At 48.3% G+C, this 26,799-nt stretch overlaps 1 protein-coding gene across 10 annotated transcripts in view; it reads left to right on the forward strand.

The window, feature by feature from the left end:
- Positions 1 to 26,799, forward strand: part of SLC2A9 (solute carrier family 2 member 9) — a 226,976-nt gene that overhangs the window by 189,366 nt on the left and 10,811 nt on the right. For 8 of the 10 annotated variants that reach the window (XM_072737784.1, XM_072737785.1, XM_025998312.2 and 5 more), the window contains one exon: positions 23,619 to 23,746. The exons of the other annotated variants lie outside the window; for them this stretch is intronic. In XM_072737784.1, coding sequence (XP_072593885.1) covers positions 23,619 to 23,746 — 128 coding nt within the window. The remainder of the gene's footprint in view (positions 1 to 23,618; positions 23,747 to 26,799) is intronic. 10 annotated transcript variants of the gene reach the window in all.

Below are 26,799 nucleotides of genomic sequence, written 5' to 3' on the forward strand. Positions count from 1 at the left end.
CCTGTGGGTGAAATAAGGGGCTGACCCAGATTAAGAGTTCTCTAGCTGAAAAAAAAAAAAAAAGGGAGTTCTCTAGCTGGGAGGCTACCCTTCAGAACCCCCATCTGTGGTCAAACATAACCCCAGGGCCCTGTCCAGCCCACTGGGCAGGCAATAGGAATGGCATTATTTTTTAGATTTGGTTTATTTATTCATGAGGGATGCAGAGAGAGAGAGGCAGAGACACAGGCAGAAGGAGAAGCAGGCTCCATGCAGGGAGCCCGACGTGAGACTCGATCCCAGGACTGGGATCATGACCTGAGCCGAAGGCAGATGTTCAACCACTGAGCCACCCAGGTACCCCCCAGGAATGGCATTTTAACATGTTTTCTGAACGATTCCTAAGCCACCAGCCCAGCCCAAACCACTCCTGTCTGTGGAAACTTCCAGATGTAGTGACCAGCTCCATGACTGCCCAAAGACCCACACTCAGTGAACTAGCCAGACTGAGCACTGACCATTGACGTCTCCAGCACAGACCCTCAGATAACAGTAAAAGTCACAGTGACAATGATAACAATGACAGTGTGAGCGGGCGTGTACCTAGCGGGCGTGTCAGGGTCTGTGCCCGGTGTCTGACTCCAGCCAGCTCTCTCAGCCCTCACACCAGCCCCATGGGCAGACCACGGCTCTCCCACTGTGCGCATGAGAGAGCCCGGAGCCCACCCCCAAGGAGCTCTGCTCTCCAAAGTCACACCTGGCAGATGCTCCCCAAGCCAGCGGGAGGGCAGCACTTGTGCTCCGAGCTCCTGAGTAGGGTGAAGAGTGCACCCCCAGATTCGCGTCCCCTTGGAACCTCCGAATGTGACCTTGTTTAGAGATAGGTCTTTGTAGCTGTAATTAGTTAAGGATCTTAAGATGAAATCAGCCTGGATTTAGGGTGGGCCCGAAATCCAATGACTGGTGTCCTCTTAAGACGAGGAGAGGACACAGGGAGACACACAGAGGCGGAGGTGATGTCAAGTGACATGGGGAGAGTCACAGAACAGTGAGGACTCCTGGCAACACCAGAAGCTGAGAGCCTCGGGACTCGGGGAGATCGACCCCTGCCCGCCGACCCCCACCACCACCGACTTCAACTCTGGTCTCCAGAACGGGGAGAGAATACACTTCTGTCATCTCAGGTCACCAGGTTTGTGGTGATCTGTTTCTGCGGCCTGAGGCAACTAGCACGGCACCAAGTTGGCAGGAAAATATTCCCTTACCCCCCAGACAGCCATAGGGGCAGGGCCAGTGGGCTTGGAGATGGGGGGCTTGCATCATCTGGCACTCAACGCCAAGCAGGAGGGTGGCAGGCTACTTGCCCGGCTGAGATGCACCTTCTGCTTATTCAAGAAGGCCAAGGCGAACTTTTAAAATTGATTATTTTCTTCCTTAAATTGAGCGCCTGCTCAGCTAGGTACTTTGGCTCATTCACCCTGGTCCTCACAGCACCTTGCAAAGGAGACACCGTATCCCCAGCGAGGACACCTCTACTCTGGGGAGCCTGCCTTGCCCACAGCACCCCCCTCCCTGTGCAGGTGGCCCAGCAGGACTTGAACCCACGTCTCCCCAGCTCTGAGCTCTCATCTTTCCTGCCATTCTCACCTCCTTCATTTTTCCAGACATTTCGTTTTCCTACTTATCTTTTTCCCACGGTCTACGGCAGGCTTAATTAGTGAGCTTATCTCCTGAAACGTGAATAGGAATACGAGGCAGTGCTCTTTGCGATTTTTCTGCCACATTCTCTCCAGAAAGGATCCTCCCTCAGAAGCGATCCCAAGCAAATGGTGCTCTGAGGAAGAATCTGAGCCCCCCAAAGTTTCACCACGTAAGCCTGGATTTTCAACAGAAGTGTGGAAAATTCTGGTCCTGCAGTCCCTAAAATGAGTGAGGAGCTCCCAGCTTCTAGGCCCCCCTGTGTCTGCAGGCAGCTTCCTCCTCCTGAACAATCCCTGGGAGCCTGGCAGTGGGATCTGACACTTAACTGTTCCTCATTAACCGCTGAGGTGAGAGCCTGATTCTCCGTCTGAGGGTGTTCGTTTCCTGTGGCTGCTATAACCCAGGAGCACAAGCAGGAGCCTTTAAGGGACAGATATGACAGATATGTGTTCTCTCACAGCTCTGGAGGGGCGAAGTCGGAAATGAAGGTGTGGGCAGGGCCCTGGGGGAGAACCTGTTACATGCCCCCTCCTGGCTTCTGGGGCCTGCTGGCTTTCCTCAACTTGCAGCCACATCCCCCGTCTCTGCCCCGTATTCATGTGGCCTTGTCCCCTGGTGCGTGCCCCGCATCCCTCTGCCTCCCTCCTGCAGGGGTACCTGTGATGCACTTAGGGCTCACGTTGATAATCCAGGGTGAGATCACGCACTGACTCACGCCTTGTGCCATATGAAGTGACTATCACACCCTCCAAGGGCTAGGAGAGGGGGTGAGCGGAGCACCCCAGCACCCCTCCCTGTGATTGGGGGGTTTAGGATCCTACAGTAGCCTCCCTCCTCCTCAACTTCCTCATGCACCGCTGATCTCAAAATAGCTGAAGGAGCTCAAGAGCAGTGAACTAACCTTTGCTGGTCTTCCTTGTGCAACGTGCATACAGAGACATTGGCATTTCTGCTTCTCTTGCTTCTTGGTCCTGAGTCTAAGGGAAGCTCGTGTTTGAACATGTTTGAACACCCTGTTGCCCATGCAGTGGAGATATGAGCTAGATGTAATGCAGGTGCCAGGCAAGGAGCAGTGACCTCTGCTCAGGGGGGTCAGAGAGTGTAAAAAGGAGTATGTTCAGTGTCTAGATCTTGAGGAGTTAGTAGAATGCAATTCTTGGAGACTGGTCAGGGTGAGGCAGGGCTGTGCTTGATTCCTGTGGCCACCACTACAAATGACCACTAACTTGGTGGCTGAGAACCACATGAGTTTCTTTCTTTTCTTTTCTTTTTCTTGTTTTTTTTTTTTTTTTTTTTTTTTTTTTTTTTTTTTTTTTTTTTTGTGAACCACATGAGTTTCTCTCCTATAGCTCTGGAGGTCAGAAGTCTGAAATCATTTTCTCTGGACAGGGTTGTTTCCCTCTGGCTCTGGCGAATTTGTTTCCTTGTCTTTTCCCACTGAGACCACCCACACCCCAAATCTTGTGTCCTCTCCTCAGTCCTCAGAGCCAACAGCATGGCATCTCCTCTTGTCTCTGATCTCCTGCTCCCTTTATATAAGGACCCTATGATTACACTGGGCCCTCCAGGTTTGGATAGAATACTCCAGAATAACCTCCCCAGCCCAACATCCTTAACTTAATCACACCTGCAAAGTGTTTTGTCATACAAGCCAACATGTTCACAGATTTGGGGGATTCAGATGTGGACACCTTTGTGAGAGATTTGGGAAGGGGCAGAGGAATGGGACATTTGGTAGTCATGTTAAAACAGCCTGTAGGAGGCCAAGGGTAAAAGCTTGGGGTAAAACCAGTTAGGTTTCTCATCCTGCAGGGAAATGGTGGTGGCCCCTTGGCCAGGGTTGCAGTGAAGGAAGCGATGAGAAATGGTAGATTCCAAATTATAGTAATATTGTAAGTTTTAATGGGCAGATTGCTTGAGCATGTTGGATGTGGGATGTGGAGCAAAACCAGAGCCAGAAGACTCCAGGAACAGTGCTTCTGTTAACAAAGGTGGTGAATGGGAGCAGATTAGGGGTTGGTCCTAGACATGATAGCATAAACATGACCATTAGCCATCCCAGGGCACCTGAGCTGACATGTATAAAGTACAGGCCCCATCACAGTGTGGCTGGTCCATAATCTGATGCCAAGGTGCAGTTTGGGATGAGGGATGTTTATCGGGGGCCCTTACCCATTGAAGGGAGCCATGGGGTGGGTAGGGGAAGACGTCGGGCTGTGATGCAGGCCCAAGGACAGCTCAGCCAACCCCATAGGGAGTCTGTAGCTGAAATGAGCCATCAGATCAGGCCATGCTGTGGCCCAGGCCTTTCCACCACGCCGTCTGCAGTCACCGGAAGTGGGCCACCCTGAGAAGGGTGTGCGCTGGGGCCAGGTGGTTCTCTACAACTAAGGCTGCCCCTACTGGGACTGATGGCTGGAGTCATCTGCTAACAACACTCCTTCCCTGAAGCCTGATCAGGACAGTGCAACTCCATGCCTGTTATGCCCACATGCCCTTATCTGTAATTCCAAAATTCAGAAAAAAATAATTACTTTTCAGTTGTTTGGCACCAGAACCTGGCCTGAGCAGATGTAAACCTCTTTGCTATCTTTTTGTCCCATTTAGTGAGACTCTTGATGATTCTTTCCTTAAAGCTCTCTTCTTCCTCAGGCTCTGGGAGGTCTGTTTCCTACATCTTCCCCTACCTCTCTGGCCACCCCTCCTTTGTCTCGTCCCACTCTCATCGTCTTCCTGTTCATGGATGCTGGCACTCCTCAGGTTCTGCCCTTGGCCCATGCACTTCTCACTACAAATGCTGTCCCAGGATGGGTTTCTCTACTAATCATGTCCTGTCCCTTCTCCTCTGGTGCCCCCACTCTACCTGCACTTCTCTCTCAATTCCAGACCCAGGCATTTACCTCCCTATAGAACAGTTCTACATAGAGATCATATAAGATCCTAAAAACTGAAGATGCCCAGTCAGAAATCATCATTTCTTCCCTAAATTTGCTTCTCCTCCTATATCCCCTTATTTCAATGTATGAAGCCACCAATGACCTACTTGCCCTATAGGTCATCCTAAGCTCTCCAAACCCCTCATTCCCCACTCCCACACAGGCACTGATTTTGAGGTGGGCTCAAAACACCATTGTCAGTGCTCAATAGGGAAACCAACACATCTCAGCAGAGTACTGAGATTAGACAATTATTGTCATCACCACTACCCCCCCCACCACCATCACCATCACCACCACTGTCACTACATTATCATCACCATCACCATCATCACCAATACCGTTTATGGAGCACTGAAGTTGGGCCAGGCACAGGGCTAAGTATATGACCCACATTACCTCCTCTAAAAGAAACTTAAGTTAGTTGAGACAGAAAGTGAGGCACTTGCATTTGCAACAAAAATGCACATGGACTCAGAGTCCATAGGCTGGGGCTGGTGGGGAAACAGACCTGAGGGGAACACCACTTCCACCTTTATTTCTTCTCTCACAGTGTCAATGACCGGACTCTCACGGGAACCAAGGGAATTGGCATTAACCTTATTTAAATTTGCATTTTCCCAAGTGAGATATAATTACGTGATCATGATTCAGTTCTCTGAGGTGTCAAAAACAAGCTTCTAAAATGGAAAAATGGCCCACTGTGTGCACACACTATCCATCATTTCATCTGAAAGAGGGCAAGTTCCCAATGATGAAAGTACCTGAAGGATTTCTGCTCAGGTCCCCATATTAGGGGCAGGATGGCCAGCACTTAGGGGGATTTTAGGCAACCAAAAGTTGACCTTTAAGGAGTAAAACGTGATATTCCCCAGGGAGCCAACATGAAGTAGGGAAGGACCTTGGCTCAGAGCCCCTCCCATGGGTTCAAATCCGCAGGCAACCATCAGTGTGGCCTTAGCCTTCTTACATGCTCTAGTGTCAGTTTCTCTACATGCAAAATGGGTCTTGGATGTCCTGAGGACAAAGCAAGTGTGGATGTGGCCCTGTGTGTAGACATCTAAAGGGAAATTCTTCCAGGCAGAGACAATAACTAAGGCAAGAACCTGCCTGCCGTGTTCCAGAACAATGCTGCCTAATAGAAATAAAATTCACACCATGAATATAACTTAAATTTTTCTAGTTGCTACATTAAAAAAGTAAAAAAGGAACTGGTAAGATTACTGTTGGTAATGTATTGTATTCAGCCCACATATCCAAAACATCATTTCAGCATGGAATCATTATATAAAATGTGTTAATGGGGTATTCCAAATTTCTTTTTTTATCCTCAGCCTTTGGAATTGGTGTGTACTTTATACTTACAGCACATCTCAGTTCAGCCTGGCTCCACGCCAAGTGCTCAACAACCACATGAGGTGAGTTAGTGCAGTTCTAGAAAGAGCAAGAACATGTGTGTGGCTGGAGGAACAGGAACAGGGTGGAAGGAAAAGGAACGGAAGTCAGAGCAGCAAGGAGATGTAAGACACCATTAGGTTAGCTGTTGGATCCCAATGCAGTGGGAAAGTGTTTGGGGGGCTTATCAGAGGGCTGTTGGAATCTAATTTCTATTTCAAATGCTCCCTTTGACTGCTCTGGGTAAGAGATTGGAGGAGGTGCACCCCAAATGTCCTCAGAGACCTGCTCTGCGGCAAGTCTTTCAATAGTAATGATAGTAGTAGTTGTAATAGTAGTAAAAGTGGTGGTAGTGGTGGTAATAGTAGTAATATTTGTGGTGGTGGTAGTAATAGTAGTAGTAGTGGTGATAGTGGTTGTAGTAGTGGTGGTGGTAATAGTAGTAGTAGCAGTAGTGGTGGTAGTAGTAGTTGTAATGCGACAGTGACAAGCAAGTACTTTCACACCTATCACCCTTTTAGATCAATGCGCCCATTTTATGGATAAGAAAACCAGGAGCCTGAGAGTAAGTAATTGCCCCCACACATCACAGTTAGTATCAGAGAAGGGACTGAGGTCCCTTCCCCTGGGCCACAATCCCTTCCCACCCTCCTGAAATGGCTGGTAGGAGGCAGAGGGGTCCCAAGAGAGGCACCCAGCCCTGCTCAGTTCTCTGCACTGTGTCCTTCATTTGGGAGCCACATGCTTTGAAATACTGTTTGCTAAGATGGTACAGCATGGGCTGTGGGGCCAGGTTCCTGCAAACTCGAGTTCCTGCAGGAATCTGGGGCTGTCTCATCAGTCTGGTGGTGGCAGATCTTCAAACACTACCAAACACTGAACCAGCTCCCACCCATTTCCTTCTCTTGTGTTCTGGAAAGAGAGTAGGAAACTCATTCCTGCAGCATGACACTGAGAGACAGGCATGGGCTTGGGGTCCGATCAGGCCACCCTTCTGACTACTTGTGACACCCTTGGAAAGTCACTTAGCTTCCCTAAGCTGCATTTCCTTGTCTGCAAAATGAGGACAGCAGCCTCCACCTTGTTTAGTGATAGGCACAGTGCTTGGCACACAGAAGGTGCTTCCTTCCCTGCCTCCCTCCCTTATCTTAAGGCATGTTTAAATGCATTCCATAACAACACAAATGATAAATTCAGAGTTCTAGAAAGAAATAATAAATGTTCTGATAGAAATTTGGTTTTTCACAAGCCCTCCAAGATGATAAACACATAGTAATTTAGTGATGCCATTACATGGCTTTCTGGGGAAAATTCTAGAGCCTCAGCACTACTGACATTGGAGCTGGATAATCTTTTGTGGTGCAGGTCGTCCTGGGCATTGTGCGATGCTGAGCAGCATCCCGGGCCTCTACTGCCCAGTGGCCAGTAGCATCTCCTTTTAGTGGAAACAACCCAAACTGTCTCCAGACATGGCCACATGTCCCCTGTAGGCCGAACTTACATCATTCTGTAAGATGCTCATACAGGGTCCCACAGCCAGTTTCAGGCCAGCTTGTTTTCAAGTCTGAGCAGTTCGTTCACACCCTGTGCTCTTCTTAACCCTGCTCCACACCCGTGAAAGGCTCACAAGACAGTACCTAGCACATCTAGAGCCTGGCCAGGCACGTAGTAAATGTTCAGTAAACACTAGCTCACCTCCTCACCAAATCCATTTCATCCAAGAAGATTCTTAGGGTCCCACACTCCACAGTTACATCCCAAAGTGTTTATAATCAGAATAGGAAAGGAGCTTAAAATCTACTAGTGATCTTCTCTTGTGTTAGGATACCACACCGGCAGGGGTTTGACTCAGTAAGTGGGGGGAACAGGGGTCACTAAAACAGCAGAGGATGAATCGCATGCTCTTGCTCGCATGCTGAGAAGAGGCGGGAGCTGGATCTTCAAACCCATCTCTTTGTCTTCAAGCCGAGACCTTTCTGAGGCACCCTGTCTGTGTGAGTGGGGCATCTTTTAGACGTCTGTATTAGGTTCCTGTTGCTTTTGTAATAAATCACCACAAACCTAATGGATCAAATCGGCACATATATTATCTTAGTTCAGAACTCAGATGTCTAAATGGGTTGGCAGGGCCGTGTGCCTCCCTGAGGTTCCAGGGAGAATTCATCCCCCGGCTTCTCTGGTTTCTCAAGCCTCCTACACTGCTTTCCATGGGTGCTGCCCCCCTCCACCTTCAAACTTCTGTTTCTGTAGTAACATCTCTTCTTCAGACCTTGATCCTCCTGCCTGCCTCTCTCAAGGACCCTTGTGATGAAACTGAACCGCCTGGATGATCCAGGATCTTTGCCATCCTAATCTCCTTCACTTAATCCCATCTGCAGAGCCCCTTTGCCCTGTAAGGTGACACATGTACAGGTTCTGGGGGTTGGGACACAGACTTCTTTGGAGGGAATAATTCTGTTATAGCCTCCTTCACGCTCTAAGTTTGCATGAGGGGAAATAAAAACTGAGAAGATGAAATGGCCTTTCCTCTCTTTTATGCCTCCCATGGGCAGCTTGATGCAGTCGACATGCTCCAGGCTTCACACTGACACAGCAGGTTCCCCCGACAGCCCCCACCCCTCCCCGCACTCTGCAGTTCCGGAAGCCACGCTTGGAAGACATGAAAGTCTTCACTACATCAAACAAGCCTCCGGCGAGAGAGCTGGTTCTGAGAGCACATCAAACCCAATGTGTTTTCCTGAGACAGTGGCAGCCTCTAATGGGAGGTCTTACCCGCCGCCGAGTCTCATTTATCAGACCCAGTCAGGGGGAGCTGGCCCATGCCAGTTCCCTGCCTTGCCCCTGAGCTTCTCCATCTGTGCACCCAACTTCTTTATTTAAATAAAATATGGGTGAAAATATAAAATCAAGCCTGTTAGAATTATGTCTGAAAGGGGCCCACAGGGGCTCGCCTTATGAGAAAAACAACGCCTGCTTTAGTGATGGATTTTGCCTGCGTTGGCTGTTTGCAGTGTATTTTTTGCTCTCTTACTTATTCTGTTATGTCTCAAATTAATTCATTCAACAAAAGAGTCTGAACACATGCCCAGTGCCAGGTCCTGCGCTCTGTACTAAGGATGCAGAACTAGAGTCAGAGACATTTTCTTTTCATCTGGAGTTGATCATCTAATTGAGAAGACAGACACTCAGACTGACCATTACAGATCAACCTGGGAAGTGTAAATATAGTGAACTTGACCGTCATGTCTAAAAGAGAGGAGTTGGAGAGGTCAGCTATATAGGGAAGTGCATTCTTGGTTTAGAAGGATTTACTGAGCACTCCGTACGTTGATCTGGGCACAGCAGTGTGGTCTTTGTTCCCAGACCTTACATCTCACAGAAGTGGGGGAAGGGGCCCCCCAACAGATGCATATTTATAGAACCCTGACTGATCAACTAAATAATACCTTACCATGAGTGACAAATGCTAAGAAGGGATAAAGTGAGGCACTAGAGTCATGGAAGGCATGATGGCAGCTTCAGTGAGGGTCAGTAGGAAGGTCCTCGATGAGAAGTCAGCACTGGAGGCAAGAATTGGATGCTATGAAGGAAGCAGCCCTCTGAGGATCATGGGAAGGCTGTGCAAAGGTCCTGAGACAGGAACTTACTTGAAAAGACCAAGGGAGGCCAGAGTGTTGTCAGCAAGGGAAGGAGATAAAGTTAGAGAGATAGCAGGGACCAGTGATGCAGGATCTCACAACTCTCCTAAAGAGTTGGGACTTTCTTTTCTTTTTTATTTTTCCATTCAATTATAATTAACATACAGTCATATTAGTTTCGGTTGGACAATATTATGATTCAACAGTTCTACACATTACTCAGTGCTCATCAAGATCACTGTACTCTTCATCCCCATAACCTACTTCAGTCATCACCCACCCACTTTGTTCTCTGTATTTTTTAGAGTCTGTTTTTTTGTTGTTGTTATTAGACATGTCTCTTTCTATTCTGTTTGTTCATTTGTTTTGGTTCTTAAATTCCACATATGAGTGAAATCATATGATATTTGTCTTTCTCTGGCTTATTTTGCATAGCATTATACCCTCTAGGTCCATCCATGTCATTGTGAGTGGCAAGATTTCATTCGTTTTATGGCTGAGTAATATTCCATTGTATATATATATACACACACACACCACCTCTCCTGTATCTATTCATCTATCGATGGACACTTGGGCTGCTGCCATATCTTGGTTATTGCAAATAATGCTGCAATAAGCACAGGGGTGCATATACCCCTTTGATTAATATTCTTGGTTTCTTTGGCTAAAATACCTAGTAGAGCAAGTACTAGATCATATGGTAGTTCTATTTTTAATTTTTTGAGGACCCTCCATCCTGTTTTCCACAGTGGCTGCACCAATTTACATTCCCAACAACAGTGCACAAATGTCCCTTTTCCTCCGCATCCTGGCCAATGCTTCTTAGTTCTTGTCTTTTTGATACTAGCCATCCTGACAAGTGCAACCTCTTTGTGGTTTTGATTTACATTTCCCTGATGATGAGTGATGTTGATCATCTTTTCATGTGTCTGTCAGTCATGTATGTGTCTTCTTTGGAAAAATGTCATTCAGGTCCTCTGTCCATTTTTAAATTAGATTACTTGGTTTTTTGGTGTTTGTGTATTTTGGATGTTCACCTCTTATGAGATATATCATTTGCAAATATCTTCTCCCATTCAATACATTGTCTTTATGTTTTATTGATGGTCCCTCACTGTGCAGAAGCAGGGTTTTTTGGTGTAGTCCCCATAGTTTAATTTTGCTTTTGTTTCCTTTGCCAGAGGAAGCATATCTAGAAAAATGTTTCTATAGCCAATGTCAGAGAAATTACTGCCTGTGTTCTCTAGGAATGTTATGGTTTCAGGTCTCACTTTTAGATCTTGGAGGCCTCGGGGATGCCTGAAGCTCCCATGGTGCACCCGCCAACCTCAGAGAGGCTCCCAGAACGGAGACATGAGCTTTGAGCTAGGGCTTCAGAGATGATCAGACTCAGATTTGAGCTTGATCTTTCTCAAACGAATGAGTGCACAATCACCTGAGGTGGGAAAGGAAGCTTGTTGGTAGGATTCCATGGAAGAAAGCCAGGTTGACCTAAAGTCCAGCCCCCATTGGAAGGGCATGGCCCAAGAAGGGACAACATGATTCCTCACGAGGCAAAGCAAACAAGGGGCCTAAAGCCAGGTTCCAAGCCAGTCCTGCCTGGGAAACATGGGGCTCCAGTTCCTCTTTCCCTGTTTCTCACCTACTCGTTTGTGTGTTGGCTAAGTCACTGACTCATTTCCAGATACTGCCCTTCATTTGTTCATGTGATGGTTCACCCATCATCCCCCCTTTCACTGAACACTCCCTCTCCAAGCACCTTTTCTGGGCCTGTCACTTCATTGCTCATAGATCCATGGGGATGATAGGCAACATCCTTGGGGTGCCGGGGCTGTGGGTGCACAGAGGGAGGTGTCAGCAGCCTGGCAGGCAGGGGACAGGTAGTGACGTGCAGGGAGTCTGAAAAGGTGGGAAGGAGGTTTCCAGGGAGACAGGGGGAAGAAGGGGTTTTCCACGGAGGAGACCACCAGGTATGGGCCAGGCTCATCGAGAGCTGTGGGTTCTCCTCCTCTGTTGCTGTCTCAGCTGCTTTGGCCCTTTCCCAAAAAGGCTGGAACTTCACGTGGCAGGAGGAACCCAGGCTGTGGATGTGGGCTGGCCAGGCAGCTGCGGGCCAGCTCGAAGGAAGATTTCTGCTCCCCACCCACAGGAGCCAGGCTGAGCGGAGCCCATGCAGAGGCCTGTGAGTCACAGCCGAGCAGGGGGGACCATGGCTGGGGCCGCTGGTTCCAGGGGGAGCTTTTAGCTCAGCGTTAATGCCTGCCACAGCAACAGGAGCTGGGGGCAGTGCAGATTTGAGGAAGACACCTGGAAAAGAAAAATAAGCTCATCCCACTGCTCAGAGAAACTCCCAAGAAAAGTCAGGAAAAGGCACAGAGCCTGATGAGGTTGCACATGCACAGAGTGCTTCAACTCGGCCACATGGCACTTGTTCCAGCTTCTCCAGGTCCCGTTTTAAACATCTGAATGTGGGCTTCCTTCTCTGCACTCCCTTACTCAGCCTCAGCACTGACGTGGCGGGAAGACCAGATGTCAAACCCTATCTCTGTTGCGTATTAGGGGAATGACCTTGGGCAAGTCGCCTCACCTTTCTGTGTCGGTTTCCTGGTCTGTTACTTGGAAATAACATTAGCTACCTGGAAAGAGTTTCAGGCACATGGGAATTAATCATGATGACTGCATACACAGCCACACTGTCAGTGCCTGGCACAGGAGGCTATTATTTTATTTAAGTTCACCTGGACTGAGAGGATTTCAATGGAGAGTCCAGTAGACCTGGGTTCGAATCCCATCTCTGCCACTGCCTCACCAGCTGTGGGACCTTAGCTAAGAGTTTTTACCTTGGGCCTCGATTCTCTCATCAGGAGTGTGCTCAGACTCTACCTGATAGCCAAAGCACCATCATCAATGGCACCCACTGACCCTGAAGAGGTCTGGGTTTGAAAACCAAATCATGTGTTGTCCCCACTCATCAATAAAGTGGGCCTGACAGCGCATCCCAGGGAGCTCCTGGAAGGACAAACAAGGAGAATGCAAAAGAAAACTGCTGAGAAGCCTGCAAATGCCCAGCCAGCCCCACCCCCCAGCCCACAATAGGCCCACCCATAGTCACATTCGTGGAGGCATCAGACTGAGAGCTGCGAACAAGGAGCAGTTTCATTCTACCACAGATAGTCATGAAGACCATTTGCAGCACAGAACAGAAGTTGATAGAAATGTCCTTCTCCTTCTCTCCTGATCTCAGCGCTGCTAATGTATTGAGCTGCCCACAAAGGCCACCTCCTGCTCACTGCAAGCCCCCGAGCCCCCCTCACATTCCAAGCCCTGTGCTTCCCCATCTCCTCTTCTCCTGCCCAGTTGTTTCCTACATAGGTCAACTTGGTCTCTCAGAAATATGTACAACTTGACATCTCCTCTTTCCCCTGTCTACACAATCAACCCTTTCAAGCAACTGGGAAGTACTCAAGCTGAGATACCATTGGGGTGACCAGTCAGCCCTGAGAGTGCCTGAGACTGGATGTTCTGTTTTTAGAGTTGGGACAAGGTGGTCAGCCTAGATGTCCCAGGAGTTTTGATTATCAATCAGTAGGAGTTCAGAAAAGGGAAAGGCTGGTGTGGGTCTCAGTCTCGGGCAGGGCAGGACTTTGAAAAACTAGGATGGGTTTCTCTAGAAAGGGACCCTTACACAAGGACTCAAGGAAAGCAGCTTATTTGGTGATGATCCCAGGAGGTATCAGAAGGGGAGCAGACATGTAAGGTGGGGAAGGAAAGACAGATGAAGGAAGAGGCTCTACGGATCAAGTTGCTTCCGTGGGCGAGCAGAGCAGAATCCAGCCAGAGAACTCCGAACAAGTGTAGGAAGTACATGTATCACAGTCACTCTGATCCCAAGTCCCTATAGTCAGTCCTGGGAAGGAAGAGGTGTCAACTCTCCAGCGCTTCGGCTTGGCTCCTGGAAGGCAGACAGAGCCCCCCCGCTGGTGGTGCAGGCAGGCAGGGCATATGGGGCCAGCAATGAGATACAGAAAGCCCATGGGATAGAGGTGGACCACCACCCACCTCTGCTTGGCCATTCTAGGGTCTTGAGCCAGAGAACACCATGCATTCACAGGATTTGAGATACCATGTAGCCCAGGGACTGTGTCTCCTTCAAAGCTGTAGACCCAGTGCCCAACACAGCACCAGCTCACTTCAGGGGCTCAGTAATTTGGGTTCACTGAATAGATAAACCAAACCATTCTGCAGCTGGGAAAACCAAGACCCAGGCTGAGAGTGTGCTTGCCTTCAGTTATGGGTGTCCCCAGGGTCCTGGACCTTATTCCAGGCTGCCTTATCACCGCAGCACCCATACCAAAGACCCGTCCTTAGCCACAGACCCACACTTGTCTGTTTCAACAACCCATAGTGCCCATGCAAACAAGGAAGAACGTTAAAGCTTAAAGTATGCCCACAGAGAACTTACCACCAAGCCCTCTGACCTCTGTGTTCATTGGAATATAAGCTCCTGATCCCACTTAGTAACAGATCATCAGTGTGGTTAGCCCACCCAATAGACCACGTCACTGTGGGTTTGTCCCAATAGATTTTAATTGTGCTTTCTGACCTGCTAATTAGCTGTCCTCACTCATTAGGATGATTAGCTCCTCATTTTTAATTAGAATTGGCAGAGTCAGTTTGGCTTTATGTGGCCCATTTGCTCCTAAGGCTCTTCAAAAACATCCTCTCTTCCAGAAACTCCAGAGTGGAGATGTTCAAACCTAAGAATTTGATGTAGAAGTCCAGATTAAAGAAATTCCACTAGAATAACCATTCCACTGTCAAACCATGCTAATTGGAAGTCAAGAGGGGACTCATTTTGTGTTTCAGTGGAGAGGAATTTGGGGAAGAATTTAACAAAGTCACACTCTTGATCCCATGCAAATGCAAGATAGAACCACAGAGGGCAGCTGTTAATGAGACTGAGAGGCACTAATTGTTTTTTTGCAAACATTTTCCACATTTTCCCAGGTTTGTTTTTTTTTTTACATTCTTAGCTGCCGCCTCCCAACCAGTGTCCCCGTCTGCCTCTACTCTCCCTCTGTAACCCTGGCTCTACTCTATAAGGGACCACTCTCCAGAGCACAGTCTCCCTCCTGCTAAAACTTCATGCCTACAAACTCCTGACCCCCCCAGCAGGACAGCTCTGATCCAGCCTGGGATCCAGCCAGCTCTGTATAGTCTTGTACAGACATGCCTCTGCTGCCCCCAAACAGACACCCTCTAAACCCACTCCCATGTGTCCTTCCCCTGATAATTCCTTGACCACGTAATGATTCTCCACTCCCTTAAAAGGCCCATTTATTAATCGTTATTTCTTATTTATTCATCTATTCACTATTCAACAAACGTCCTTTAAGGAACACAATTTGCTATGGGGAAGGTGACAGTGAGCAAAAGAAACATGTTACCTGTCCCCAGAAAAGCAGGATAAACAATCAAAGGAATAAAGAAATAAAAAGATAATGATAGCGACCATGGGAGATATGGGGGGGAGGGTAAAGGGACCTCCATTTAGCACACACCCATTCCCCCTCCTGGAGAAGCCTCCCTTTCATTTCTTTATGAGACATGCTCTGTGTGGGCAAGACCCCAAGCTTGGGTCAGGACCTTTGCTGGTTACCTGCCTGGACTGTAGTTAAGCTGAGAGGAAGGGAAGAAAGGTGCCACCGTGTACAAGTCACATACTGAGGGCCAGTCCCATGCTGAGTAAATTGCCCATATCCTGTGTGCCCTGAAGTCCCTCCGACGCTGGGTGCATTTCCAGCAGTGGGCACCATCTGAGCAGGATGGGAGCTAGAAACTCCCAGAAAGGACAGTGCACACAGCAGACAGGGCAGTTGGGAATTCTGAAACAGGGAGTCTCACTTCTCCTCTCTGGCCTCAGCCTCCCCATGTGGAAGGTGGGGATGGGGCTGGACACTTGAAGCCTGGTTTTGCAGCATCTCGGAATGCAAAAGAAGCAAACTGCCTTTGCTCCCTCAGTTCAGACCAAGCGCTTCTGATGACTTGTAGCTCTTCTTTACCTGAGATCAGCAATGTCTGATGCCATCTCCCTATGGAGTTTATCCCTCCCTTTCTAAAAGAGTTTAAAACCCCACAAAGGGCAACCTTTTCAAGAATGTGGCACATAGGAGGTACTTGATACATTAACTCTTTCTTTATTGCTGTAATTGCCCAGGAGAGATGTGGTCCAGGAGAAAGTTAATCTTATGGTAGGTCTGTTTGACTGTTTTGACTCAGTGGATTTCCAGATGCTAAAAGCCCCGGAGGACCGAAGCAGAGCCTGCTCCTTGCTCACCGCTAATGTTCCAGTGCAGTGGCTGCCACATAGTCAATACTCAACAAGCACTTCAGTGATGGCATGATGGAAAGGAGAGCTTTAACAGTTGATAGGATTGAGCCTTTACAATGTGTTCAGCACAGTGCTTAAACACTCATTTGATCCCCAAAACAATGCTACAAGGTAGGCACTGTCCTCATTTTATAGATGAGAAAATTGAGAGCCATCAATATGACTTGTTCATGGTCCCACAGGCTGTGTGTGAAGAGTTTATCTGACTCCAAAGCCAGCGCTCCTGGCCACCAATGTGGCCGCCTCATTATGGTAAAAATTTGCCATATGCCAAGTAAGTGCTACAGCTGGCTTCACTGAGATGCCAAGTAACTCATCAAGTGCCCAGATTACAGGTGGGGAAACTGAGACTCGCAGAAGGACCAAAGCCTCCCACCTGTTGGCCATGGAGCCACAAGTGCCCACTCGGAGTCAGGACAGGACAAGCCTCTGCCAGAGGTTCTGGGGAGATCCTGCCACATCTCCCATCCTTCCCTACCTGGGAAGCACACACCCAAAGAGGTGGACACCGCCTCTGAGGGCTCAGACCTGCCTTTTCCCCATTTGGCTGAACAGGCATCCTCCAAGGTGAATAGCTTCCGGAGCAGATAGCCACCGCCCCAGCAGCACTGCTCCGCTTCCCACACTGAGTGCATTCTGGTGCCAGCTCCCTGCAAGCTGCAGGTGTGTGTTCTGTTGATATACTCCTGGTCGTCGTCCTAAAACAAACCTGCTTGGGAAACAGTGCTTTTGCCCTTTCTCCAGTGTCTCCTAGAGGATGGGCAGGGGAGAGGGGCTTTTCTCTGAACCAGAAGCTCCTGGTGTCGGGTTGTAAGTCATCTGGCTTCGCTGTGCTTCGATTCCCTCAACCGCCAAGTGGATATTAGGATACCTGTCTCCTAAGGTAGTTACATGAACTCATCATGCAGACTAGTAGATTCTGACAATGCCCAGCACGGGGCTTCTAGTGCAAATGTTGGAGGAAAATGGATGCATGAACAGACAAAAAAAGACTAAGTCTAGTGAGATAAACACAGAAAAATATCCATGAGGAATTTTCAAAATTATTATATTAAATTGAAAAAATTTTAAAGGTATTTTTAAAACTGGTGCTTGCAGGGAAAATGTGTTTAAAGGATTGAGTAGCATATGGGCACACCTGTGGGGATGATAAAGGGGATTTAAGAGCCCTTATTAAAGGACTTTTAAAATTGGTGGTAATGGTTCCATTAAAAGAAGGTAATGATATGAATTATAGAAAAATTTGGACAGTTGACCTTTATTTCTTGTATACAAAAATGAAATACAATTTTATATTTTACCCAGATACCCGGCAAGAGCTAGAAAACAGAGGACGGGGGGCAGGGGCAGGAGGTGGCGGAGACTGCAGGCCATGTGCAAGAAAGCTGCCAGAAGCAGAAATGACAGAGCTGCCTGCTGGAGTACTGCAGGTGCACATTGCCAAGCAGGTTCCATTTGGTCCTTAAAACAATGCCAAAGAGGTAGGGGCTATTGCTGCCTTCTTCTGAGCTGGGTTTTCCACAGTTTCCCGAGAGCCTCCATCTGGTGGCTCACCCACCCTCTCCGCACATCCTTCAGTTACCCACACCCTTACCAGCATTTCCTAGGATCCACTCACACACAAACTACACATTGAAGTCTGCTTCTGGGGGAAGCCAGAATAAGCTAGCCAAATAAAATAACAAGTAACAGCCAAATAGGATAACAAGGTATGTTGGCCTAGAGACATAACCGCTTGGGGCTTACTTGCAAAGTCTAAGCCATGCCACACTACTAGGCAGTGGTATGAGTCCTTGATGTGACGAGAACCCCATGCAAGTTATGCCAGGTACAGAGTGGAAGCAGTAGCATGAATCCACTGTCATCTTTTTATCCTTTTAAACTGAGAAGTACTGTCAAAAGAAGGCAGGATTTTGGGATGCCCGGGTGGCTTAGTTGGTTGAGTGTCTGACTCTTGATTTTGGCTCAGGGTTGTGGGATCGAGCCCCATGTTGGGCTCCATGTTCAGTGGGGAGTCTGTGTCTCTCCCTCTCCTTCTGTCCCTCCCCCTGCTCATACTCTCTCTCTCTCTCTCTCTCTCTCTCTCTCAAATAAATAAAGAGGCACCTGGGTGGCTCAGTCAGTTAAGCATCTGACTTCAGCTCAGGGCATGATCTCTGGGTCCTGGGATCAAGCCCTGAGTCAGGCTTTACATTCAGCCAGGAGTCTGCTTGTCTCTCTGCCCCTCCCTACCCCACTAGTGCATGTGCTCTCTCTTTATCTCTCAAATAAATATAATTTAAAACCTTTTTAAAAATAAAATAAATAAATCTTTAAAAAAAATTTTAGTTGAAAGAAGGCAGAATTTTGAGTCTGAAGATCCAACTTTGCATCCTCTTTTGTGGGGCGACCTGGTCAAGTGGAGGCTGGTCATGCAGATGGCAAATGGATTCACCCAAGACAGAACAAAAGAGAAAGTTTATTGAATGCACTGCAAGGGAGCAGCGGGCAAGAGAGCAGAGGAGACACTGTCTGCCACGAGGGGTGGTGGGGGCTATAGTACTGGGGGTAATGAGGAGGTTTGGGAATGTATGAAATTTTCTGATTTTGACACCTGCGCCCAGGTGTAAGTAGCCCGTTGGTCAACTGGGGCCTATGGCTCTTTCAAGGCGGGTCACTTAGGGCACCTGTTTGCATTCAATCCAAGGGTTACTATGGGCCCGTGTGCCTTGGTCAGGTTTCCATTGCTCAAGCCTGTTGCCTAAAAGTAGCCTCTGTGTCTTCCACTTACAAGTGGGACCAGTAACTTCAGCCCTTCCTCTTCTAGAGTCTCAGTTTCCTAATCTGTAGTGATAGTTTGTAACTCAGAGTTTGGTCATGAAGAAAGATCCGTGCAAAATCTTTTTGTAAACAAGAAGATCTGAAACCAGAGAATTTGGAAAAATTTGTCAAAATCCTTTACTAGAAGGGATTTTTTTTTCAATTGCTCTTTCATTTTGAAACACATTATTATAAAATGAGCAGCAACTGCATGCCTACCACAAGAAATACTGATACCTTACCTTGAGAAAACAAGTTATCAAGAGATTTTAGGTAAATATGGTCATGTAACATGACCTTATTACAGAATCTTCCTCCCACATATACCTAACCTGGGTGGCTCAGTTGATTAAGTGTCTGCCTTCAGCTCAGGTCATGATCTCAGGGTCCTGAAATCAAGCCCCATATCCATCAGGCACCCTGCTCAGCGGGGAGTCTGCTTCTCCCTCTGCCTATGCCTCTTTCCTTCCTCATGCTCTCTTTCTCTCTCAAATAAAATCTCTTTTTTAAAGTTTTTTTTTTTTTAAAGCAACAACCAAACAAACTTTACACGGGAAAAAAAATGGCCAGCAGCAACCAATAAAGAATATTCTAGCATAGTACATTCTGTCTCAACCCTTCAGAAACAGCATTGACCAGGGAAGGGGATTCAAAAACCCCTAAGAGCCCTTACTAACACCCCTGATTTGTGGGGAAAATAGAGTGAGGAGGTGAGTCAGTAATCCTGAGAAAAGATACCTTCCCCCAGAGCTTCTCAAAAGGCTTCTCATTTTCCAAGACTTTTTTCTAATTTGAGGAGACCTGTTGAAGCCCACAGATGCTAAGTGTACTCCTGACCTCTGGGAATGGGCTCTGGTACACGTCATTTAAAATCTCAGAGGCTAGAATAGAACCCAGATGCTCCAGAAAGGCCTGCCAGCAGCCCCCACCCCGTTTTCTCTACTCTCTACCTCCAGCATGCCCTCCATTCACGGAAAAGTACTGAAAGACATATTCATGCCTCAAACTGTGATTTGAAAGACACCCTGGAAGAAGATAAGAGAAAGTGTCAGTGATGAATCACCATATCAGAGAAGGTGGAAATCTGGATGGAGTTACTCACTCTATGTAAAGACAGACAAAGAGCATTGGCTTAAAGAATGTGCCAACAAAGAACAAGTAGAAGGAAGAAGAGACAAGGGATGTCAAAGATAAGGAAGGGAGAGATTGCCCAGAGCATGCAAAATCTGTGTGAAAACAAGAGAATAAAGTCATTCAGGAGATGAAAGATACGGAAGAGGGACAAAATCGATCCAACATAAAGATAATAACTGTCTCTGGGGTAGAGCCCAACAAGTAGAACAGAAGAGTTCTAAGTCTAAGGTGGGAAGTAAATGGAGAATGGATCTATGCTTGAGAGGGACATGCTATGTCCTAAGAAAGACTATTACAGGGAGACCAGCACTAGACACATCATAGTGAATGGTTAAGTTAATAGTTTCAAGCATAAGGAAAGATTTCTTCGGGGCCTTAGGTGGAAAAAGCCAATCATCTAAAGGAGAAATATTAGACTAGCTCTAGGCTTCTTAATAGCAACAGTCAATATCAATGCCAAGTACCAAAACAAGTGGAGATCATCTCTGGATAGAAGGTTTAGGGATGACTTCTGTTTCCTTTCATACTTTTCTATGGTGTATGCTTTCTTTAATTGTTAAAAATGGGTAAATATTACTCATGACAATCAGAAAAATATAGTAATACTATTCTCATCTTGAAAAACAACACAAAAATAAAAGGCCTACCAGAAATCCCTTCTGTTTTTTGTTTTGTTTTGTTTTCGGTTTTGTTTTTGTTTTTCATGAGAGGCAGAGAGAGGCAGAGACACAGGCAGAAGGAGAAGCAGGCTCCATGCAGGGAGCCCGATGTGGGACTCGATCCTTGGACTCCAGGATCACACCCCGGACTGAAGGCAGGCGCTCAACAGCTGAGCCACCCAGGGATCCCATCCCTTCTGTTTTTATATCGACCCCATTCTTTCTCATTTTACCGTGGATTAAAGAAACAGTGAGAGGCTCTTAGGAAACTAAACTATCAATGCTGGCAGACAAAGAGAAGCAAACTAATTCCAGGATTTGGGAGGGCATTCAAATAAAACCATGAAGGCTTCTAAGTTCCCTTCCCATATTTAAAAAATTATAAACATCTTGGTCTTACTTGCATCACAGCGGATTCATTAAGACTCACAGTGGCAGTCACTCACCCTTGAGGAGTTGGAGTCTCACTGGTGGTAGCATTTGAGGAAATTAGTTTCTTAGGCCTCAGTTTTATACATTAAATGGGAAAAATAGTAGTCATAGCTATCACATAGTTGTGGTAATTAAGTGAAATAAAGCCCTGAAGAAACAAAGATACATGCGGGGAGGCAGGTGTGTCAACATTCTCTGCGTCATTGTGAGCTGACGTGCCAGCGTCAGAAACATTAACAGAGTTATCCACAGATGCTTCCAAAACACACCTAGGGAAATCAGGGAAGGTGAAACACCAGCCTTCAACCCTGTTCAGGCTCCACATAGCTGTGAACTAACCCCCAAGGATAAGCTGCAAGGCTCACAGCAGTGTTAGCTGCCCACCACTGTGGGACCACCCCAGTGCCGTCAACAACTAAGTGTGTGACACAAACACTTTCAACAACATCTGCTGTCTACGGACCTAAAGGCTGGTTTTAGCACATTTCAATGTGTAACCATTGTTCCTGCACAGTTTGATAGATACCTTCAAGATATGGAAAGTCTACTTCCAGCTAACAGGATATCCAATCTTTTCAAAATCAAATTTTGAGTGTCTAATTCAAGTAAGTAAATATCGATCAAGTATCTACTCTCTGCCAAAGAGACCAGTGGGGAGGCTGCCTGCCCTGGAGGGCTCATGGTCTGGCGGGGATTGGAGGGACAGTCCCTTCTGAGACATTTTGATGTGTTTTAGTCCAAGGCTTGCTGGCAGATTAAAGGAGTGATAATGGGGAAAGCTCTGGAGAGACAGGCTGGAGTTGTCCCGGCTCTGTGACCTTGGGCTGCGTGGTTGAACTTGATGATGAGTGTTACGGTTGTGTCCAAGGCTCACAGTGAAAGTTTTGCCTCCGTGGGGTGACGTCTCTGAATTCTTCCCCTTTCTTCCATCCCTGCTGCCACCACACAACCCCTCTACACAACCATGGCCTCCCTCCTGCATTGGCTGGCAGCTTCCCTGCAGCCACTCCTCCATCCTGCCAGGCCCCTCTCCAAACAGCGGTAATGTCTACGAAATGCAAGCAGATCACATCAGCCCCTACTTGAAACCCCACATTGGTTTTCTTCGATAGTAGATCTCTCCTTGATCTATAAGAGGCTGCTTAATTGGTCCTTCTCGCTTTTTCTGCTTCACACTGTTCCTCTCTCCCCTTGCTCAGCTGTCCAGACAGAATGGTCTCTGCTCTAGACCTTGACCCAATCCCTTTCACCTTCCAGGACCTCTGCCCTGCCATCCCTCCCCCCAGCAGTCTTCCCCAAATCTTAGTGAGCTGTGCTTCCTTCAGGTCACAACTCTGCCATCACCTCCCAGAGAGACCCCCTTTGCCATTACAAAAGCAGGCTTCCCGCATTGCTCACTGCATTCCTTCTATGCTTATCACATGTTGAAATTACTTATTCATTCACTTCTTTTTTGGTAAACAAGTCATCTTTCTCCCCACCACAACCAGATGAGGGAATTCCATGAGGGCAGGACATTGTCCCTGTTGTCCACCACTGTGGGACCACCCCAATGCAGTCAATAATCATGGTCAGACCTTTCAGTGTCTCCTTAGAGTTTGGTAAAGGTCCCTCAAGCATTCGCCTGTCACTCCCCTTGTCTGTGGAATGCCAATGTATAGATCTGATTGGCAGAGTGAGAACCCCATTGGGGGAGGGTACAAACAGGCCTCCAGTGGTCATGCAGAGGTCTGGGGTATGGGCACAGGGCCCAATCCCAGGTCTCACTGAGTACTAGAAGAGGAGACTGTCAGCTAGGTGTGGTACCCTGCAGACAGTTAGAAATGTGTGCAAGCAGTTCAGGTTGCCACAGTGACTAGGGGAGCTCTGGCATCTAGGAGGTGAGAGGTGACAAACATCCTGCAATTGCACAGGACAGCCCTCAAAATAAGGAATTCTCCTCCTTTAATGCAATCACATTTCTACTGAGTAACCACTGCTGGGGTGATGAGTGGGGCCACCACATACCCAGTCACGGGAAGATAAGGAGGACAGAATGATAGTCAGTTGGGCAGAGGCTTCCATCCTTTCAGGCAAGGATTAATGGGGAAAGGGGCTGGGATTTGGAGATTGAACTCCCAAGCCTGAGTTCTGGCTCTGCTACCCAGGGGTTGGGTAATCTTGGGGAAGTCCAGTGACCTCTCTGGGCTTCAGTTTTCTCATCCAGGTACAGCTGCCAGTACCTGACACACTGAATCAGTAAATGTCAGTTGCCTTGTAAATCAAGTTTGTACATATTATACTCATTTTGTAGCGGATTTCAGCTTGATTCAGAAAGCATCTGGAGAGCCAAGAGGATGACTCACCTCTCATTTGGATGGGCCAGATCAGGGAGATGGTTTGTATACTTTTAGGAGTCATGGGCTAACGCCAGCATCCATTCTTGAGACTGTCACTCACCCAGGCAGAGCCGGCTCCTAGGAAGAGGGTGCTACCCTGCCGTCGGAGGTGGATGCTGGCGGCATGAACTCCTCAGTGTGATTCACTCTGTGCCCTTGCCCTGACATTGCAGGGGGCATCCCATTCATCCTGACCGGCGAGTTCTTCCAACAATCCCAGAGGCCAGCTGCCTTCATCATTGCAGGCACCGTCAACTGGCTCTCCAACTTTGCTGTCGGGCTCCTCTTCCCATTTATTCAGGTATGACTGACCCGTGGTCTCTTGCCCACGGGATGCCCTCTGATTCGGCAGCCCTCTGCGTGAGGGGTGATCCGCAGACCAGAGTTGAGTCTCTCAACTGGAAACTCACACTGTTGGCTGCAGGAAGGCAGAAATGGGCCTTGGCTCCAACCCTGAATCCTCTTTCTCCTGCCTGCACCTGCCAGGAGCTGCCACTAAATGCAAAGGACTGCCTCATTGCCAAGGGTCTGCAAGGAAACCTGGGTTAGAATCTCAGACCTGCACTTTCACAATGTGCTTATCAGGGTGTTAGGCAAAGTCCATGTCATAGTTACAGTGCACACTGCAACATGCCATGCATATGACATCCTTGTTGTCATCCTCATAACCAAGCTCATGGGGTCGCTGTCCCAAGGGCTACCGGGGTGGACAGGAAAATGTAAACTTGGGAAATGGATACAAGTTCCTTTTGTGTAGGTGAAGAATCTATTCATTCACTCACTCATTTATTCAGCATGTATTTATTGAGTCCCTGCTCTGTGCTGGGCACTGTTTCAGGCAGTGGGGATACAGTGGGAACAAAAACCCGTGTTCTATGGTTCTGAGCTAAAAAGGGAAGCAGACACCTGAGTGAAGTGAAGCAGCCCAGGAATGGAAAAGTCCAGGCAGAGAAACAGCAAGTACAAGGGTCCTGAGGCAGGGCCATGCCTGGCCTGTATAAGAAACAGCAAAGAGGCCAGTGTGGCTGGAACAGAGTGAGCAAGGAGGATGAGGAAGGCAGGGAATAAGATCAAAGAGTTCTCTGGGAGCAGGGACACAAAACACAAGGATTTATTTATTTATTTATTTATTAAAGTGTTTTTTGTTTTTTGTTTTTTTTTATTCATGAGAGAGGCAGAGACACAGACAGAGAGAGAAGCAGGCTCCCTGTGGGGAGCCCGATGTGGGATTCGATTCCAGATCATGGGATTCGATCCCAGATCCCGGGATCATGCCCTGAGCCAAAGGCAGACGCTCAACCGCTGAGCCACCCAGGCATCCCAACAAGGATTTAAAAGTGGGCCCCCAGCTGCATTCCAAAGAGGGTCAAGCTTCTCTGCTCTAATGCCCCCAGAGCTCCCACTGCCCATGACAGAGGTGATGTCAGTGGAGGTGAGAACCCATCAGATGTGAGAGGTGAGAACCCACCATCCCTTCTCAGGGCCTATTTCAACTCTCTCGCCTTCCCCTCAGCTAATAGTCTGCCTGTTAATTGACTAGCTTCAAGCCCAGCATGTCACAGAGACTCTGCCACAAGCGTAGCTGAGTCCAAGGTCAGCAGCCCCGGCCACAGGCCCATGTGGTGGTTACTCCTGCTTTACAGAGCGGTTACTCTGTGCCACGTCCCCTGCACGTGGCGTGGCTTTTTCTGTGCTCAGATATCCATGCAGCCCTGAGCTGGGGTGTCCTGTCTTTCTCACTTTGCTATAGAGAGGCTGAGGCTCAGGGAGCAGACACTGTCAGCCTGAGGTCCTGCGGTCACCATCCAACCCAGCCCCTCTGCCCCACAGCCTCTTCCTGGTGGACATTCTCTGTCTGTCATTCATCAGTCTCCAAGTTAGAGGCTGACTCTCCGTGTGACTTTTACAGCATCTCTGACCATCTTAGCTACAAGCACCCTGCCTCTGAGCGTATGTGCCTTGGGGGCTCCTTGGGCCCGACACCCATTTCCTCCCATCCTCGGACACCTTCAGCAGCAGGGCCAGAACATAACAAGTAGTCTTTTCAATTGACTTCAACCCTTAAACAGTTTCTTCGTCTTTGGTTCAAAGCCAGCAGAGCCAGGAGTCAGTAAAATATTCATTATTATGGGGAAGGCGAACTTCAAACCACTCCTTTGTCAATGCACATCCCCCTACCACCCTTATAATTTAAGTGAAGAAACTCTAGAGACCTCACCTGGCCCAGCACTAAGCTTTCTGTCACTGTACCCTCACACAAAACACGCCATCTCCCTTTCCTGCCGCAGTTTGGGAGTGGACGGCACAGATGTGCACGGTGACACTGGCATTTGCCGAGCGCTTGCTGTGTGCCAGGATCCTCTCAACCCCTGTCAATGCTGGGAGGTCATGCCTTCGTGTCTCCCTTGTACTGACCAACAGACTGGAGCTCGGAGAGAGGCAGCCAGTCCCCAACGTCACCCCCGTGGGAAATGACAGAGTGGGATTTGAACCCAGTCTCTCATCCTCACCTGTAAGACAAGGTCATACAGCAGGTGATTCCATCCTACAGGTCCATTTTAACTGGGCTTGAGGAGTTAATTGATGTTTAAACACACACATGCACACACACAGGCACACAGGCGTGCTCTCTCACACACACAGGCACGCATCTCAGAGAGGTCTCCAGCAGATTGGACTCATCTGACCTTTATTTCATGCTGTTGATTTGGCAAATCACAGCCCATCCGCGGCTTCTCCCAGACGGAGAAGTCCTGCTGCCTCTGCCTTGAGATGCTGCCTCGGACTCAGGGTGCGGGGTGAGGCGGGGACAGGCTTGTGCTGAGTCCTGGGAAGCTGTGCTACCCCCGCCTGCACAGCTGGATTCCTCGTCAGGGAAGGGGCGAAGGAGAAGACAGCGACCACGCCAGAGCAGGTCCACGTGCAGTCACACCATCACACAGAAGGTCGTGTTACTGCCACGCGTCAGTCAGGATGGGTTGGGTTTGCTGCAGGAAGAAACAGCCCCCACGTCTCAGTGGCTTTAAATCACCCAGGATTATGTCTTACTCATGCCAGGTGTTCATTGCAGGGGTTGCTGGAGCTTCTGTGTCCGGCTTCCCGACTCAGGCCCTGCAGGTAAAGGCATGTGGCAAGCCTCATACCTATCCATTAAGGTCATGACCTGGCAGCGACACAGGTTACCGCTGTCCAAATTCTCGTGACTGAAAGCCACACCTTACCCCAGGGGAAATGCAAACTGCCTCATGTTCAGAGGGGAAGAGCCAGAAATCTTGTGTCCTTCCCTAATGATGGCCATAGCCCGATCTGAGGAGGGAAGTCAGGCTCAGCAGGCTCAGGACTTGCCCAAGGCTC

The sequence above is a fragment of the Vulpes vulpes genome, chromosome 14 (assembly GCF_048418805.1).
Source record: "Vulpes vulpes isolate BD-2025 chromosome 14, VulVul3, whole genome shotgun sequence".
NCBI classification, from domain to species: Eukaryota; Metazoa; Chordata; class Mammalia; order Carnivora; family Canidae; genus Vulpes; species Vulpes vulpes.